Below are 18,610 nucleotides of genomic sequence, written 5' to 3'. Positions count from 1 at the left end.
GGTCTGAATCAGACCAGCAGAGTCCACTACTAAAACCTGAGATTTTGACCACTAATGACACAATCAATGAAACACGTTGCACACTGGAGTCAAATATAGGGAAACTTTTGTTCCAGAAGCAAGAAAACCTAATTGAAAAGGTGTTATAATACAAACAACAAATAAAATATGAAATATAATATAACAAAGGAATGACATAAGAACCTGTGCTCCCAGTGTATTGCTTTTTTGTGAGCTAATAAAGTAATCATATGAGAGATTGCATTCAAGCTGTAGAAGCTGTGCAATTGAGGCTAGCCCAAATGTGACAACAGGACTTTGGCTCTCTATAGATCAGCTATCAGTGATCTAAGTATCAAAATCTGACCAGAAGAATCTTCAAGTCCACCAACGATATCACATTTGACAGATGGCTCATTAATTGCCCCAAGGAAGAGAAATCTTGTTTGGAAAATGTAAGTGTGGAGAGGATTAGTGATTGGCCTTCCAAAAAATGAACATTCCCTGAAAACACAAGAAATGAATTCAGTTCAAAGCAAGGTGCCCCTGTTCAGACGATTGGGAACTAGGAGCCAGATTTGCCACATTAGCATATTAAACATATTTGGGCTGGACATATTTACTCACGTTTCATAAAAACAGTTCCCTCAGTGAGCCTCCAAAAAGACGCCATAGAGCCATGCACCATCTATTGATCTCACGAACCTTAGGGGGATCAGTCGGTCACTCACATGCAAACATGCATACATGCACAATGTCTCACATTTGTTTAAGGTGAGATGCACAAACTCATCTGAAGGCAAATAAACACTGCTGATGTACAATCACATGGATGTGTGAATACACATGAGAAACAAAATTCTTTCAATCTCCTCCCTCCCCTCCTTTTTTATCCATCCATCATTCTTCCCTACATTTTCCCCTGTGTTTAATTATCAGCAGTCTTTATTGCAATGCTATGAAAAGAGAGAGCAGAATTAACTTCCATTGTTTCACCAATTAAATGGCATGAAGCAGCTCTCGTTTTAATCAAGGGTAAATCAACATGTTACCAGCGAGCATTACACAGCTTCATGTCAACTCACAGACAGACCCACTTTGTGTGTGCATGTATAGTAGGTGTGAGTGTGCGTGCAACAGCCCTGTGTGTAAATGTATGCCCCTGTAAATGTGTGTGCTTGCAGGTGCAGATACACCCTAAACCCAGCAGGGATGCGTAAATTATTCTTACACTGCGTGGGATTTGCTTTTCATGTCTGACAAGAAATCTTTTATTGCAATGATATCTGAAAGCCAAATACACACACACTATACCAGTCCTCTCTGCTCTGCCCTCAACTGCTAATCTCTCCTCTCTTCAAACATCTTCTCCCTTCTTTCCATTCCTTGCCTTTATGCATCTTCCCTTCCCCTCCTCACTCCGTTTCCCTGCTCTGCCTTCACCATGTATTTGATCTCCTCTCACTGCCATGCAGGTGTACAATCCACTGAAAATCAATATTAAAGACGTGCTGCTTTGAGATATCTTGAGCTGCTCAGATGTTTTGCCACAAGATGCTGTTTAACCTCTCTCTTTCCAATTTATCTCAATTTAAAACCACAAGGACATGCGGCCTTAATAGACAGCTGTGGTGTGAAGTGGGACACTGCAGGGGTCTGACCTCTGTTAAACGATCAGTTCAGGGTCTCTGTTCTCATACATCACACTCAGTCGGATTCAGAGAGGGACACCATGACAGAGAGTAGGAGACAATGAGTTACAGTCACAAATGAGAGAGGAGTAGGAAAAAGGACAGAAAGGAGTATTAAGAATGACAAAGATGACGAAATATGACAAAATGTGACAAAACAACAGAGTTATGTGACATAAGAGGCCAGTGGGCCAATATCAGCTGTTTAGGCTCTGAAAAAGCCATTACCATTATCAATAAGCCCTTCATATAACGGTGCTGAATGTAGCTAACAGCACTGTCAATATGGCAGAAAACCTCGACATACAGTACACACTTCCTGACAATCACACACAGACACAGACACACACACATATATAGATGCACCCACGCATGCACATAGCCATTCAGATAAATACATGCGCATGCGCCACATATCACCCCAGCTGCTATGCTGGATTCATCCAAATATGGTAGGGGATATTTCCATGGCAACAGCAGGCAGAAGGGGTGCAGACTTGTGCTGGATGATCTCCAGAGAGAGTCTGCTTTTTGACTTTTGATTCAAACTATTCTCTTTCAATTCATTCAACAGCATAGTCGTTTCTTCAGCTCCAGTTAAAAATACTGAAGCTTACGAAAACACAGAGTCCAGGTTACATGGTCCTTGGTTACATATTGGCTGCCACTGGAAATGCAACTACACTGCTTGAACTGTAAGGTTTGAAAACTTGCATAAATTGGTTTTAACCTATTATGCGGTTGGATGATTTGCATTTCTTACCAATGTTTTAGCTGTTTTTGAACAACGCAGGTCCTCTAATCAAGATCATACATAGTACGGAGAATGTGCCCTTGGAATATGTTGCAAAACAGCTGCAAGTGACGAAATATAAATAGCACTAATGGAGTGGATGTACAGGAACAGGTAAACGGCTGACAGTGCTTGTGAGGAAACATATTTCAAACTGTAATGACTTACCGTAAAATACAGAGATGTTGTTGCTGTGAAGTCAACCGTATGATAAGCTATAGCTGTTTCACTGGGTGCTCTGCCTGATCTAGATGGAAATTTATAGCGAGGAGGGACAGTGCATCAGATGTGAAGATATCTGTGTATGTGTGTGTATACAAGAAGGTAAATACCATCTTAAGCACCTGACCCAATGAGCCATACATTCATATATTCAGGCCAAAAATTAACTTATTCTATATACACGAATGCACACAGAGAGACACACACAAAGACCCACAATCTGTAATATTTCTGTAATGTCATTTACAGGATTTAGGATTTGTAAATCTTTTTTAGAGTAGCAAGTCAGACAACATTTGTCCATATCTGCTACAGGGCTATGCATCATCAAAAAGCTGTGTGTTCAGACAAATATAGTATGAATTTTGGGGGGAAGTTCTTAGGTATGGCTGCAAAATATGGGAGGAGGGATGAAACAGATGTATTTGTGTCTATCATTGATAAGAACTGATTTTAGAAAGGAGAGGCTATTTCACTGGAGATAGATGAGAGATCATTAAGTTGAGTTAGGGAAAAATGAATTACACAAGAGCATGAGAATTTGTGTTGGTGAGTGCATATGTAAGTGTAGATGTGCGAGTGTGGGGGAGTGTTTGTATGCCCCATGTGGCTCTAGATATTTATCTCAGCCCAGCTATTCATTAATGGGTCTGTAGCCTGCTGGCACCATGAGGAATTATAGGACAGAAGCAATCAATACATTCAGGCTCCAAATCCAGACTATGCGTGTGTGTGTGCATGCCTGTGTGTGTGAGTGACGTGACATAGTTTCCTTGTGATGTGGTAGTTAGCCCCAGGACCTAATGTGGGTTTTTAGGATTATTTCTAGAAGAAGAACATAAAAAGTCTAAAATCAGAAACACACTGAGAGCCTGCTGGGGCTTTTTAAAATCGACAAAATGTAAAGGGAAATTTCATGTTGGCAGTATTCCTGATATCACTCTAAAAAGAACATGTCCCATTCCCTACAGCATGCAGGATGCTGGACAGCACAGGGCAACAGTGACAGTGACAGGTTGCTTCACCTGCGGTGTTTGACAGATAGATACCACAGGTCCTTATTTCCTGCTGTCAACACTGCTCCCAGCTGACCACAAACACCGAAACTGACTTACTTACTGGAAATACAGTTTGTTTTCGGCAAGGGGCGGCAGGAGGAGGACTCCTCATCCATAATGATGACTGTTCTTGCATTGATATCGATACTACATGTGTTTGACTGTATCCACAATGTCAATGAAAGAGCGGAAAGCAATATTCAGGCAAGCGGAAGAGTACGAAGCAGCTATACTGCAATGTCACCAACACGCCCACTAACTCGCTGTGTAGAAGGGCAGCAGTGCACACACTGTGAATGACAGTGTGTAAATACTAATAAGGGATAACTCTGCAATCTCTACTGGTGGACACATTTCTACCACTGCACGATATACACCGTCATATCGCCCAACCCTAAGTGGAAGCTTCACACACATCTTCAACCTTCAGCACAGAGGATCTATACAATCATCACAAGGTTTCAAGGTGGACACCCAAGATTAGTGTCACCAATTCAGTATCTGACCAAATGTGAAATATGGTCACATCTCCCCTTCGGTTCCTGAGTTATGGCATTGACTAATGGCCAGAAAAGTTTTTTTCAGAACATTGTGATGTCATAGTGAAGTTGACCTTTGACCTTTTCCATATAAAATATTATCAGTTCATCATTTTATCCTATGAGACAAAAATGTGAAAATTGTGTAATGTGTAAATTTTGTCATAATTATGAAAAATATATAAATTCTTGAGTTATGGTCAAGAGTGTGTTTTGTGTGCTCACAGTGACTTTGGCTTTTGACCCTTGACCACCAAACTCTAATCAGTCAACTGAGGATTCATCAGACAGTGATCAATTTAAAAAATGAGAAGCCACACGGCTAACTGACAGACAATCGAACAGTCATCTTAAATCTTTGTATGGCATCCAGCATACAGCCCATCTCAAACAGTAAAAACGCAATCTGGAGATCTTGTGGTGCTCTACTCTATTAATGACCACAGTTATCTGCCCCACGTAACTGAATAATCTTCTGTGTGCTCTTGTGGTAATGTAATAATCCTGGTGTTAAACGAGTGTCTGCCCAACTGGACTAATCAGAAGTTCCTTCCACAGAACTCCAGTGAGCAGGGCACCCACCCGTGACCATCTCCAATTTACAGCTACAGTCCGTGTATGATGCTGATGCTAACGAAGGCTGATATTCAATTAACCGACCTAATCAAAACAGACTGGCTGCAGACAGAGAACTGCAAGATGTACTGCAAAAGATATCAATTTTAACAAGCCATTAAGCTCTATTTTCATCCATAGAAACGATTTTCTTAACACAAGTGGAAAGCCAAATGATGTGAGCACTTTGGTTGATTTAAATGCTTTTTAACTTAGTTTAAGAAATTTGAATGTGACAACTGACTATACAGTATGAAATGAGCAAAACTCTTCTACTGGCATCAATATGGTTGCATAATTAAACGAAACTGTTGGACTGTGTTTATTTCATTTGGCAGTAAGTTATGTCAGGATAACTTCTCAGATTTAATATCATGTAACAGTTTATTAGTTTGTTTTTGGGCTTTTTTTGTCAAAATTCAATAAACTGCAAATTGCTGTGGTGAATTTCAGGGCCAATGAGGTGTACCATAAGTGGTGTTTTCATCTGTCTCATTGTTCTTTTTTAGTATTCACATTTATTTATCTATGAACGTTTTCCCCTTTTTCTTCCTACTGTTGTATAATTCCCTATGACCTACAGTGAGTGCTAATTTTGCTGTTGTCCTGGGGAGGGGTTCGACGGCCATGTGCTTTTTCTTTTTTACCTCACAGCAATGAGCTTTGCCAGAAGAGTGCAATATGAGGGAGGCTCCCACTACACCCCTCTCTCTCCCTCTCTACTCCATGCAGGTGCTTTAAATTACCAATAAAAGAAACAGAGCAAACCAGCAACAAGATTAAGAACCTGCCAAAACCACAAATTGGGTTTAGTAGTAAGCAGAGTCCCAATTAGAATGAGAATGAATGAGAATTTTGCACCCCTCTCCCTGTCTGAAAATTACATTTGTGCCCTTTCCAGCATGACTTTTATCAACTTCCACACATTCACATTTAGGAGCTTCCATATAGTTCTGCTGCTAACCATTGAGCAGCTTCACTGGACCAGTTGGAGGTTAAGTGTTTTTCCCAAAGGCACATTCACAGTAATTGTTAGAGGAGGGAAGAGCACTGTTGTGGGCTTTTCCTTGGTTTTGTAGCTTCAGGCCACCACTTAAAATAGATAATAGATAATTATTTGTACTGACACAATCCATCAAACCCTCTCTTCTATTATAGTCACAACTTAACCCATGACAGGATATCAAAGTTGTGACTTTAGCTGATCCATCCCTTTAATTCTACGGAGGACAGCATCTGTTTCATGATCTTTCTCTCTCTCCTTCCACCTTCATCTTTAATGGCAAGACAAACCCAACTAACAGCATATTCAGTATGGTTTAAAATTTTACCTCACTCTCAGCAGGATGATGATGATGTAGATGAAGATGATGATGTGTAAGATGAGCACGATGATAATGAGCACCATGGTGGCGATGACAACAAAACTGCTATGATTTAGTCACACACCACAGATCACTGGGGGAAGAGAAGAATATAATTGAATAGCATTATATTCGTGGCATTTGAATGGTAATCACATGATAATGGTTCCTATCTGTTCAAAGTCTATTTTTTCCTCTGCATTTTGGCTGGCATAGGTGCTAAAATCATTATTCATCTAATGTTTATTACACAGTTGGCATGGCAACCAAAACTCAAGAGGCCTAGAGCCAACTTTCATATACACACATGCATGCACACACATATACACAGGCAAGGATGTAGATGAACAGTCCATTTGGAAGGGTTATTTTTGGAAGTGAATTTTGGAGGAATTAATCTAAGAACATATTCAGAGCAAAGCTAAATTTGAAAACTACCAAAAATAAAATAGCATGTGTGTGTTTTTGTGGATGGAAAAAAGGGCAAGCATGTATCTTGTACGGTCAAACATAAAAAAAACACATTTATGAAATAAATAGTCTTGCAACTAAATTAATCACAAAAAAAGAAACGTCTGTATCTGTGTAACTCAGCTCAGGTAATTACAATGTTTGGTCCGTCAGGCTTATCATTCATTTGCTGAACAATAATTAATAAAAAACAATAATATTTGTCACAAAATCAGGAAATAACACAGCTTTTTAATTCTTGAAATGTTTCAGGCAAATGTCTCAGTCAGCTACAATCACCTGGCAGAATACCTGAAAATTGTTGGAGAATGCAAGCAGCACTGCTGGTCAAAGACCAGATTGAAGGTACTTTGATGTTTGATAATGACCAGCTGGATGCACATTTTATGCAAAGAACTTGGGTAATTAATTTGAAGTTGATTCTTAGCACTTAAGCTCATATTTTAACTTCCATAGCTCTGTGTTTATAATCATCATGGCCCTCGTAAGAGGGTTATGTTAGCACAGAGCCACAGCTTTGCCTCTCTATCTGCCCTCGAAAACATCCAGTGGCTGAAATCCCCAGTGGATCATACAGTTTGAATATCTCTGCCCGGCAAGCTGGAACACACTTGTGGCAAAACAGATTTTTTTCCAACTGATTTTTTTACTGTTTTACTGATGCAATCACAAACAAATTCCATATACTAAACAAGACTCACTAGCACAGAGTAAACTGGGGAAATAAAAGACCCACTGATGCGTCTCAATTATATTACTTCAGTAAGGATGTCGTAGGACACATTGAGAGAACTTTCTGTGGAAATGCTATACATACGTACATCCCTTATGCATGCCAATAGAACACTGCTCACATTATTTACAGCAGAAGTGAACTTTGCAGTTCCACTGACCTGCCGATTAGTAGGAACTCTCCTACCAGTCCCTGGCGTCTCATGGCCATGAGGATGTTGCGGACAGTCATGCCTTCACAGAAACATGCCACCACCCTGGCCTTGGGCAGGTGGGCCCTCAGTCTCTCCAGCAGCCGGTCAAAGCTCTGCTCTCCGGCATTACTCCAGATTTTGCCTGGGGAAAACATGTCAGACAAAGGCAAACATGGTCTGTGATATGTTTGGATCTGTGTCGCTTCATGTCTGGTAAAGTGTTTTTGTCACAGTTTCTCTGTTCCATTATTTAACTGTGCTTAAGTGTCAACCACCTGACACAGACAGTGTGAAATGTCTTTACAAGGTAATAAAACAACAGGCCAACCTGCTCTGTAAAATATGTATCATCTTTTACTTGAGACGTTAATTCATTTTAAATGCTGGCGTATGACTAAATGTAAGAGGTATTTAGATGTAAGCGCTGCATATTGCTGTCTGTGAGACAGTGCTAATGAACCCTTACACGAACTATATACCCACAAAAATTCAATGTAGTTTCTTACTTGACAACCAATTTTCTGTACTGTTTGGGATTAACATTGCTTACTTTACTATTGTTGTCTTGACCTGAGTATCTTACCAGAGTGGGCAATACAGATGCCCTCTTTGGCCGCCATGTCCTTGAATGCTTCCATTCCACTTTCACCATAATTGCCTGGAAAACCAGAGAGAGGGTAAGGATGAGGGATATTTAGTTAATTCAGTTTTGTTTTAAACCATAACCCTGAAACTACAGTTTGAAAAGCAGACAAACAGAGACCGATGTGTGTAAAGATAGACAGATAGAAACATACATAAATATGCATAAGAAGATGTGGCCAAGACACGACTAACTGAAAGAGGAAATGTGCTACCATATATTATGTCATCTTTTCCACCAAAAATCAGCGTCTCTAAGATGGAATGAAAGACCTGATCCCCACTGATTTTCAAAAACATGCCCACTGCAATAACTTGTCTGCTACTGCACTACTCGTAAAAGCTCAAATTTATGTCAGAGAAAGCGTCTCCCCACTGTGGCACCCGTTCCTTTGCCAGAGAAAGTGGGTGACCTGGAATTTATGCTAATGAAGGGTTGTACACACTGGCAAAGAATATGGTAGGATTCCCCTCTTTAATTTCTCTTCCTCTCCCTTTTATCTCTTTCCCTTTTCTGTGTTGATTGAAGAAAATATCAAAAACCTCTCTTTCAGTGCTTTTCTCTTTTCTCACTCAATGAGACTGTTACATCTTTTAAAGTGTCCTCCTTTTTACTAAGTATGTTATCAACAATACAATGCAGTCTAATTAGGTAATATTGATCTGTGCTCTACTTAAATTAATGAGGAACACAAAGAGGTCAAAGGAGAAAAAGTGGCAGATTGAGAAAAGGACAGATAAAGGAAAAGAGGGGAGAGAGATGGTAAATCAAAAGAGAGCACACAAAGAGAAAAGGGGAAAGAGCAAGAGAGGAAATGTACACTGTAAGTCAAAGAGGTCCCACTATCCCTGACCACTGCTGCATCGTGTGTGTGTGTGCATGTGTGTGTGTGTGTGTGTGTGTGTGTGTGTGTGTGTGTGTGTAGTCAGGCCAATGATGAGCCTGGTGGAGCGAAGTGTAAAGTCCTGTAATTAGTGTCTCAGTGAGAGGAGTGGGAGACAGATGGTACAAACTGTCCTTCCCCTTGCACACACTGACATACACACACTCACGCACGCACACACACATTCATACTGTTTCTATCATCAAAATCGATAAAGCTTGTAACCTACTTCGCTCCGGTCCCAACAGGGATTTACGTGTGAGACATGTCTCTCTCTCTCTCTCACTCAGTAAGCCTGTCATGTGTCTCTTTATCATTGCGTTTCTGTCTTTCAAACACAACCACACTCTCCTTGCTGCTTTACAATACTAGTACACTCACACATATACACTTATGTGCCCATCCCTCCCAAACAAAAACCCACCCACACATATATACGTTCATCAGTTTTAGATAAGATAAGATAAGATAAGATAAGATAAGATAAAAACGGAAATTTGGGGATATACTGAAGGCTACAATCAAACAGAATAAAAGCATAAAAGTCAGTCTGCACATAAAACTAACTTGTTTTGCACAATACTTTCCTGCAAGCATGAAATCCTCATACACACACACACACACACACATGCACGCGCGCGCACACACACAAACGCACACACACTCACTCATATGTCAAGCATGTCACTATGCCATCATCAGTATGGTTACGATGTTAGAACAAGTATAAGGGAAATCATTAAAAATCATCATCTATTTGATCAGATGCATCGATGCAAAGCAGGGTGAAAATGAACAAAAAATCTTACACTCAGGATGAATAGCTAGTTATTACTGCATTCAAAGCCAAAGAAAAGAAAATTCCCTCCAGCTCTGCACTTGATACTTGCACTCCCTGCTTGCTTCAACTTGCCTTGCCAACCTGCTCTCTATTGCCTCCATCATAGCTTTCACCCACTCAGTTTACCCCCTCTCTGTTGTCTCATGGTGCCATCCCTCTCTTGTTTTGTTTTTTACTTTATTTTATTTATCTACAATGCACACACAGGCTAAACTGTGTGGCTCCATGGTCACCATCACATTTTTGAGCAAAACACCTCATATACAGCAAATTTACCTCAAACTTACTTCTCACATGTGGTGACTGTCTCTGTTTCATCACCTCTCACTGAAAAAAAACATCTGGAACCTCCAGCAGAGAGATCACACATTCACAGCTTCCCTCTGTTGTCTCTATACCCCCTTTTCTCTCTGTGCTTTTATCATAACACATTTAGCTGCCAACAGTAGAAATTTGTATAGAACATGAAAGATAAAAGAGGACAAAAATCCCTTCTCATTGTGTGCTCCTCACATTCATGCCCCACTACCCTCTACTTTGATCTCTCTCCTCATCTCGTTATTTATCTCATATTGCAATACTTTGCAACATGCAACCAAATGCAATGCTGAAGGATGTTCTGCTTGTTGTATATGGAGCTCCTTCCCCCCCTCTAGCTATTTGCTTCTTCTACCCCCGCTTATTCCTAGCAGCACATCAGGCAACATTTAACATACAGACACAGGTGCTTCTGTGTCTTTTCTCCCTTCCTTTCCATCCCTCCCCTCTGCTTCCCACCCTTCTCTATCCTTCTCAATAACCATCCTCATCCTTTTGTCACTCTTATCAAGTCTATTACATGCAATTACATGTTCCCTCCCTTTCCCCTGTCTCCCTTCCTTCTCCGTTTTCTCTTTTCAACCCTCATTCCGTCCGGTCACAGCTTCACCCACAAAAAAACAACAGCAAAAATTTCAACATTCTTAAATAAAGGGCATCCTTCTGCCCTCTCCTCACATCCCCCATGATCCCTCTATTTTCTTCTCTACCAGTTCTCTGCCATCCTCACCAATGCCACCCCCTCTCCATAGCACAACTGGAACGCTACAACAATGTACAGCTAAATGTCAAACATGGTAATTCTCTGGGGCAGACTGGTACTCATAATGTGTCAAACACAGAGTTACACAAGTTTACAGAATTACATTGCTGATAGAACATATACATAAACACAAATACATAAAAGCATGCATTAGCACAGAGACACGTACACACACAGAAACTCTGTATGTTAGTGACAGCTTTGCAATTAACAATTGTTTTCATTAATCTACTACATATCCTCTCAATTAATTGGATAATTATTTGATCTAAAAATGTTGGACAACAGTGAAAAATGGGCATCACAATTTCCCAAATCCAAAATGATTGTCTTCAAATTACTTTTTTCCCAACCAGTTGATTCTATGATGTAACTCCAAGATAGTCAATGCAAAATTAAGATGGAAACAATAGATTATCGTTTAGTTCAATAAAATCAGTTAAATGGATTACTCACTAAATGAGTGATGCAGATCTATTCTCTAGGTTACGGATGGGACAACAAACATTTAGCCTGCACTCATCTAGTCTGGCAAGACATGAACAGTCTCACTGAAGCTTCAATAAGAGCTTGTAATCACAATCACTAATTTAGTTTATCCAAACATTTATATCCCTGTACGATACCTTTCTAGGCTGGGAAGTCATACCATGGGACTCTAATGTCAGTTAGTAGCTCAGTTCAAATCACTAATTTAGTGCTATTATTGCTGAGCACAGTGCAGCTCAGATATTTTACCCCCTTAATGACCTTGCTAACATCTGAGCCAATAGGAAATCTCGATTTAATACTTCCTCATAGATATCATTGATAGAGCCTGGGCAGCAGGAGGGCCAGCAAACCATCTATCTAAGTTAACAAAAGCCATTAAATGGATTCCCAGAGTTTTGAAATCTGAGCCCGCACCAATTTGAGTAGTCCTGTGACCCAGGCTCATTAAAACACAGAAGAGCTCTTGTTATATGGGGACCCACCAGAAACTGGCCCATGACCCACTTTGAATCTTCACCCTTAGGCGACACTGCCAGAGACGACAGTAAAAATATGAGCAAATTCTGTCATTTTTCTCTTTCCCATTCATTATACCTTTCTCTACTATGCCCTCCCCAACCCATCTCACCTTCATCTTCCTCAATCCTGCCAAGGCCATGATGACAGTTAAATAGGCACAACGCATGTCATGCTCCCGAGAGAGAGACAGAGAGCGGGAGAGGGATGATGGAAAAACAAAAGAGAGAGAAAACAGAGAAGTTGGAGCGGAGAGAGAATCAACAGCGTGAGGATCAAAATAGCCAATAACAAATGGAAGAAAGAAATGAGGGAAAGTAAGAAAGACAAAAAGGTAGCAAGAGCGAAAAGGAAGACGTGGAGAGAAGGTTGGCGACTTGATTTATAGGGAGTGATCAGTTTCTGTTGGAGTGTGCTTGGGTGACGCATGTCAAACTTCATGTCAATAAAACCCACTGAGCTAAACTGAAATGAACAGAGCGACACAGAGAGGAATGAGAGAAGGAGGCAGAGGACGAGTGAAACAAAGGAAAGCTAAACTCAGTGCGCTGGAGGATGTTGATTCTCTTCAGTGAAAGACACACTGAACACTGGAACGCAATTGTGTGTAGCCATGTGTGTGTGTGAAGAAAAGTGAGATAATGTACAGAATATGCACACATTTTATCGAGACAGTACAGTGTATATACTCTACATAATAGCAAAAAAGGAAGTGGAAGATGGTGGATGAAAGAAGAATGCTGACAAAGGATAGTGGACAGCACCTCCTATCTCCTATCACAGTGCCTAGTGAAGCAGATGAGCACCTTCAGCTACAGGCTGGTCTCCTCAAAGCGCACTACAAATACTTCAGTTTTATCATCCTGTCTGTTAAAACATAGATGTCAGTGTGTTGGAATGGCAGTGTTTCTGCTGCTGTTTCTCGTATGACTGATGTTGAGTCCCACAAACCTCAAACCTCAAAATTCATTCATGTATTATTTTATTATACACCCTGTACACCTATCTTTATGCACTTGACCTTTCAATTTCCCTGGTACTATTTTTAATAGAAGGTTTTAATCACATTTCATGTAACACAACTCATCTGAGTGGTTTTGTTGCACTGTATGTATCTATTTATTATGAAAATTGACAGGATTCTCTATGCCACTCCTGTATCTGACTTCCTGCCTGCCTCGATCTGCTCTGTACATCTTGATGCGCCGTCCGTCAAAAACAGACTAGGGTGCATATTCTTGGTGGAACAGAGCAGAGAGCCACTTCTTGTGAAACGTGCTGGTGCGCTTGTGGTGGAATCACAAGCATTGTCTGGAATGGTGCGATCAGCTCCAGTGGACTTGGTTAGTCAGGGCTATCTGTGAGACAATGTTTCTCTCTGGAAGTTAGGTTTGAAAAAACATTTACGTATTCACAAGAGCAGATCCTCCTGTTAAACTGGTGTCACAGAGTGACCTTTGTATTATGGGTTGTAGGAAATTGCTTGGCATGTCCATCCCCAGAAACAACACCGGGCTGTAAATCGTTTTTAGCATTGCAGCCACAATTGAAAGGAGGTGCTGTCTAGCCCAGAGACTTGTCTGCATCCCACGCCCAGTGGAGGAGAAACGGTTGTAAAATCCACTTATTGCACGCATATATTAAGGCATGTACAATATATGCCCTGATGAGTAATGTTCACAGTGACTGTTCTCCCTCCAATATTACTTCATTAATTTATCACTTCTATGTAGTTACTACGTTGATATTACATATACTATTCAACTATTCAGTTTCTTGCTTATCAGCTTCTATCGTCTCTTGCCTCCGGATGCAAAATGTTAATGCAGAGAATTAATGAGTCTGTATAAACTTCACCTCCACACCACCCCCCGCATCTTTCACTGAATCTGCAGCTCCTGTACGGTCTCTTATCTATTCCAAGCACTCCACAGCCATACACAAACACACACGCACACACACCTTGTACTCTGTTTTTTGTGGTTTTCCAACACTATTGTCATTGCTTTCCCCATTCTCTCTCCCTTCCTTGTGCCTCATCGCCCATTTTTCTTCTTCCTTTTTTCCTCAATAAACCCTTCATTTCCTCCCTTCCTCCTTTATTTTCCCCCCTGCCTTCCCCTCTCTCTCAACCCTCTCTCCTTGTCCTCTCCCTTCGTACCTCCAGTGCCTTCCCTGTCCTTTGCCTCTCTTCTGTATCTCTCTTTTCAATTCCTTCCTAATTCTTTCTGTCTTCTCTCTGCCATCCTCCCTCTCTGGCTCTCGGTGTTTGAGAGTGATTATATTTGAGAAGGCAGTGGCCGACCTTGAAGACCAGGTCCAAGGTCAAACCCGCTGACACACAACCACAAGCACTCTCTCAAACGCACATGCCTATAAACACACACACTACCTGTCTTGCCGCTAAGATTAGTCGCAGCACACACACACACACACACGCACACACACACACACACACACAAACACACACTCATATGGACAGCAGTCTCATGAGAAAGCAAAAAATAAATGTCACACACTATGTCTGCCATATTGCTACAAATATGCAGGCTGATTTGTCTGTAACCCACCATTTACATAAACAAATATAGACAGATTTGCAAATATGTCTTAACATCTGCAAAAAACAGAATATATGTTAACAGTAAATGATAATAAAATTCCACAAGGTTTAATAAACATCAGTCGGTTAAGTGTGTCATATTCCAAATCTCTCTCTTTGGTTTTTTTAAACAAACACATAACATAAACAATTATTTTTGGCAGGAACTCCCTACATTTGTTGATTATTATGTAATGATGTAAATATTCTACGTTTACATGATATCAGCTGCTCACAGAACACTTTTTGTCTCTTTTCTTTTCAATCTATTCACTTCTCCATCTCTTCCAATGTATTCCCAACACACAGAAAAACATCTCTCTCATACACACACACACAGACACAGAGAGAGAGAGAGAGAGAGAGAGATACACACACACACAAGCATGCATAATCAGTGTAGATATATATATATATGATTATATACTTAGATACATACATACATGCTGCGTACACACACATATACCCTTCATACCTCAGTTGAAATGTTGTTATAATGCCCTTGAAAGGACAGGATCTAAAGTCCTCAAATTGTGTGTGAGTATGTGTTTGTTTATCACTCTTTATCACACACTTTCAGGTTCTAAAAGCCTTCTCTCGTTACTCGCATTGTCTTCCAGTTCCTGTGGCTGTCACACTATCTCCCAACAGTAAGCTAAGTGTTTTACCTCACTACCATCTTCACAGTGCCTGAGTGAGTTTGTAGACTAAATCTCCATGCCTGTATTAAATGCATATCACCTGAAAATTCAATCCTATTCTTTCCTGTCGAAATAATTGTCAGTGTCTATAGCATATAATCCTCTTCCAGGTCTCAACGAGTTTCTCCCTTTTCATTCTTCATTGTATTTTGAGAGGACACTTTATATTTTGAGGTCAATGGCACCTGACACACCATCTTCTCTTGACTATGCTCTGTCTCACTTTTTTTGGCACTGTGGCAATCACCTGTTCCCGTGACACCATTCATTCTGCTATCCTCCATCAATTACCTGATCTACACTGCTGTTGGACACTACTGCTTCATCTACTTCTTGGCTTCTAACTTGCTTTCGCCCAGATATAATAAATGCATCTTTGACCACATTTACGTTAGTAAGCTGAAAACTTGTCTCTTTAAAAAACATTTGCCCATCTCTCTCTGCTGCACTATTGCTACAACAAATCTTGTCAGTACATCATCTCTCCCTCATCTTCCTCTTTCATCTTGTCTTTGCACTGAACGTACTCACAACTTTTCTGCTTTATCCCGTTTGGTCTAATTTCTCAGAAAGTTCCCTTTTGTGAAGCATCACAAATTTCTTCACAGTTGGACATTTGAAAGCAATCAAGGACTTTCCACTTGGCCTAGTGTTCCATTTATTTTAAGTCACTCTGAATAAGATTTGGTTAAATAAATGTAATGAGGAGTCAAGAACGCGGTATAATGAGGCAGAGGCAGAGAGAGGAAGAAAGAACAAGAAAAAGGAAAAGAGTCTGCATTTCCATGTCTGAGCTTGGGTAGAGGAGTTTAAAAGTCGAAGAGTATGTGGGTGTTGTACCTTCAGTATGTATAGCAGACACATAGCTCCAGTTGTATCTCTTGACAATGTCCACCATAGCTCTTGCCTGCTGGGCATCTGAAGGCACCACCCGCATAAAGTATTTATAAAGGCTCTGAAACAATGGAGATAAATTCAGTGACATGCAGAGTCATCCAGGAGCATCTAGAACATTCAGTTAAGTAATGAGTAATTCTACACAATTAAATCAAAGTTACATTAAAGCAGCAATAATACATTCTCTCTCAAATTGATTCTTTCTAATATTTAAGAGCCTATATCTGTACAACTAAATGACATATAAACTTGTCTATGGGTACTTCATCTCACCTTATCACTGAGGTCCATACTGGTGGCAGAGTAGGCAATCTGTGGTATGTTGAACAACTGCAGAAGGTTCTGGACCTGGATGGCCACTGAGCTTGACCCTGGTCCAATTAAACCCACAATCGGTTTCTTCCCTCGCATTGGAGTGGCAGAGGGGTCAGCACACTTCATTGTCGCTCCACCCCCTCCCCCTCCCCAGGAACCTCCTCCGCCCCACTCCTCTGCCTCGTCCGAGGAGACTAGTGAATCCCGTATGAACTCGATGCTCTGCTCCAGAGCAACAGCTGAGTGCCAACAGGAGTCCCGGATCTCACAGCCCAGAGTGATGTTGGGAAGGATGTATGGGTCAGTGTTGATGCGGTCCAATGTGTGCATCATGGCCTCCACCCTCTGGATGCCATACTGCTCTCGCACCGCTCCACACTTGCGCTCATGCACCTGTGCAGAGTGTACAGAGTGGGAGAATCAAATCTAGCCAAAATGAACAGACATTTAGATAACAATGTTTAATGTTCTGTAACGTCAAAATATTCTTGTTACTGATGACTGCATTCATTTAGACACGTTTTCATTTTTTAGCAGACTTGATGAACAGCAAGACATATTTTAAATTAGGCTTTTAACACAAAGGTGCTTCACTGTTGGACTAATATTGGTTTTACATTCATGTGGCTGCCACACTCAAAGAGTCATTTTTTCCTGTGTGCAATTATCCATAATGAAATGGAAAAAGCTTGGATGTCAGTGGGTGACTAGAGGTTCCTGGGGCAGCTAATGGAGGTTGAAGGTTCATGGACATAACAGAGCTACCCTTTCTACAAATTGAAAGTGTTCGTTGGGTTTTAATAGGCAGAGCAACATCATGAGTCTCTGTATAACACATCAGAAATTTGGCCAGAAATGATCTCCAATCATTTTTCTTTTCCATTTTATATATTTTTCTGTCTTAACTTCTGTCACATTTTCAATGCACTTCTTTCAAATCCAGGCTGGATTGTCCTGTATTGTCCTGCTGAGTCCAACTGGACAACTTAGTCATACAAACTATAACAAATAAACTGCATTTCAGGCATAGACAGACTCAAAAACACAAAATTACCTTGTCAGCGGGAGGCTGATGATGGACAGAGAACAGCGCCCCAATGATAATATCACCAGGTATGTGTGCTACAACTCGCCGTTCGTTGGACTGGGCAGAGTCAGCTTGATCAGGCCCCATCCAAATGGACAGAACTAGCAGCAGACAAAGCATCATCTTGGTCCGTTCAGGTCACTATGGAGAAGCAGATCTCAAGTTTGTCGTGCAGAGCTGTCACAGGTAACTGCTTGTCCGAGAAACACTTTTCCTGGCCATGGCAAGACCTTGTGGCACAAAGAATATATTCCTTTCGTTTGACTTGTCTCTCTTTCCTTTGGATTTCAAGGTGGGACCATCACTGCAACAGCTGAGACAGGTGCAGCAGTGCAACCTGGGAAATGCAAAAAATCTGGGCTAAGTCTGATTGGCTGACATAATTCAGGCTCCCCCAATTTGAGAGTTGGTCTCCACAGTAACAGGTGACAGACAGATGTGACACAAACCTGTGAGCAAAGAAGACTTTGTTAGAATTTGAACATCTTAGATGGTGCTGGATTTCAAAGCATGCTTGCCTCATTAGCCTGTCCATGGTTTAATAGTTTGACATAGTCACTTCTACATAATCACAGTCTGTAGGCACAACCTCCTACTGCATGTTTACTTAAGCTTGAAAGACCTTACATGAGATTCAACTTTTAAATCAGCTCTCACATTAATATAAGCACTCCCATGCTTTGATGGAGGTGTGAGTCCCTTCAAAAGAAATATTTATTTTATATTATACACATGGCACAATGGGAAAATGCAGTAACAACTATAATGTGGGATTCTAAGCACTATACATAAAACCTCAGATGTACAGGAAAACGTGCAGGCAGATCAGTACTCCCATTTTTTAAAAACACATATCTATAAACAAGGTCTACA

At 40.7% G+C, this 18,610-nt stretch overlaps 1 protein-coding gene across 1 annotated transcript in view; it reads right to left on the bottom strand.

Moving 5' to 3' along the window:
- Positions 1–17,860, bottom strand: part of grm5b (glutamate receptor, metabotropic 5b) — a 54,340-nt gene extending 36,480 nt beyond the window's left edge. Inside the window, exons 1-5 of the mRNA XM_041940221.1 lie at positions 17,705–17,860; positions 16,609–17,043; positions 16,279–16,393; positions 8,263–8,337; positions 7,647–7,821 (exon numbers count right to left, since the gene is read on the bottom strand). Coding sequence (XP_041796155.1) covers positions 7,647–7,821; positions 8,263–8,337; positions 16,279–16,393; positions 16,609–17,043; positions 17,705–17,860 — 956 coding nt within the window. The remainder of the gene's footprint in view (positions 1–7,646; positions 7,822–8,262; positions 8,338–16,278; positions 16,394–16,608; positions 17,044–17,704) is intronic.
- Positions 17,861–18,610: the final 750 nt, after the last annotated feature.

Source organism: Chelmon rostratus, chromosome 7, assembly GCF_017976325.1.
Source record: "Chelmon rostratus isolate fCheRos1 chromosome 7, fCheRos1.pri, whole genome shotgun sequence".
In the NCBI taxonomy this organism is placed as follows: domain Eukaryota; kingdom Metazoa; phylum Chordata; class Actinopteri; order Chaetodontiformes; family Chaetodontidae; genus Chelmon; species Chelmon rostratus.
This window is presented reverse-complemented; position numbering and strand designations above follow the sequence as displayed.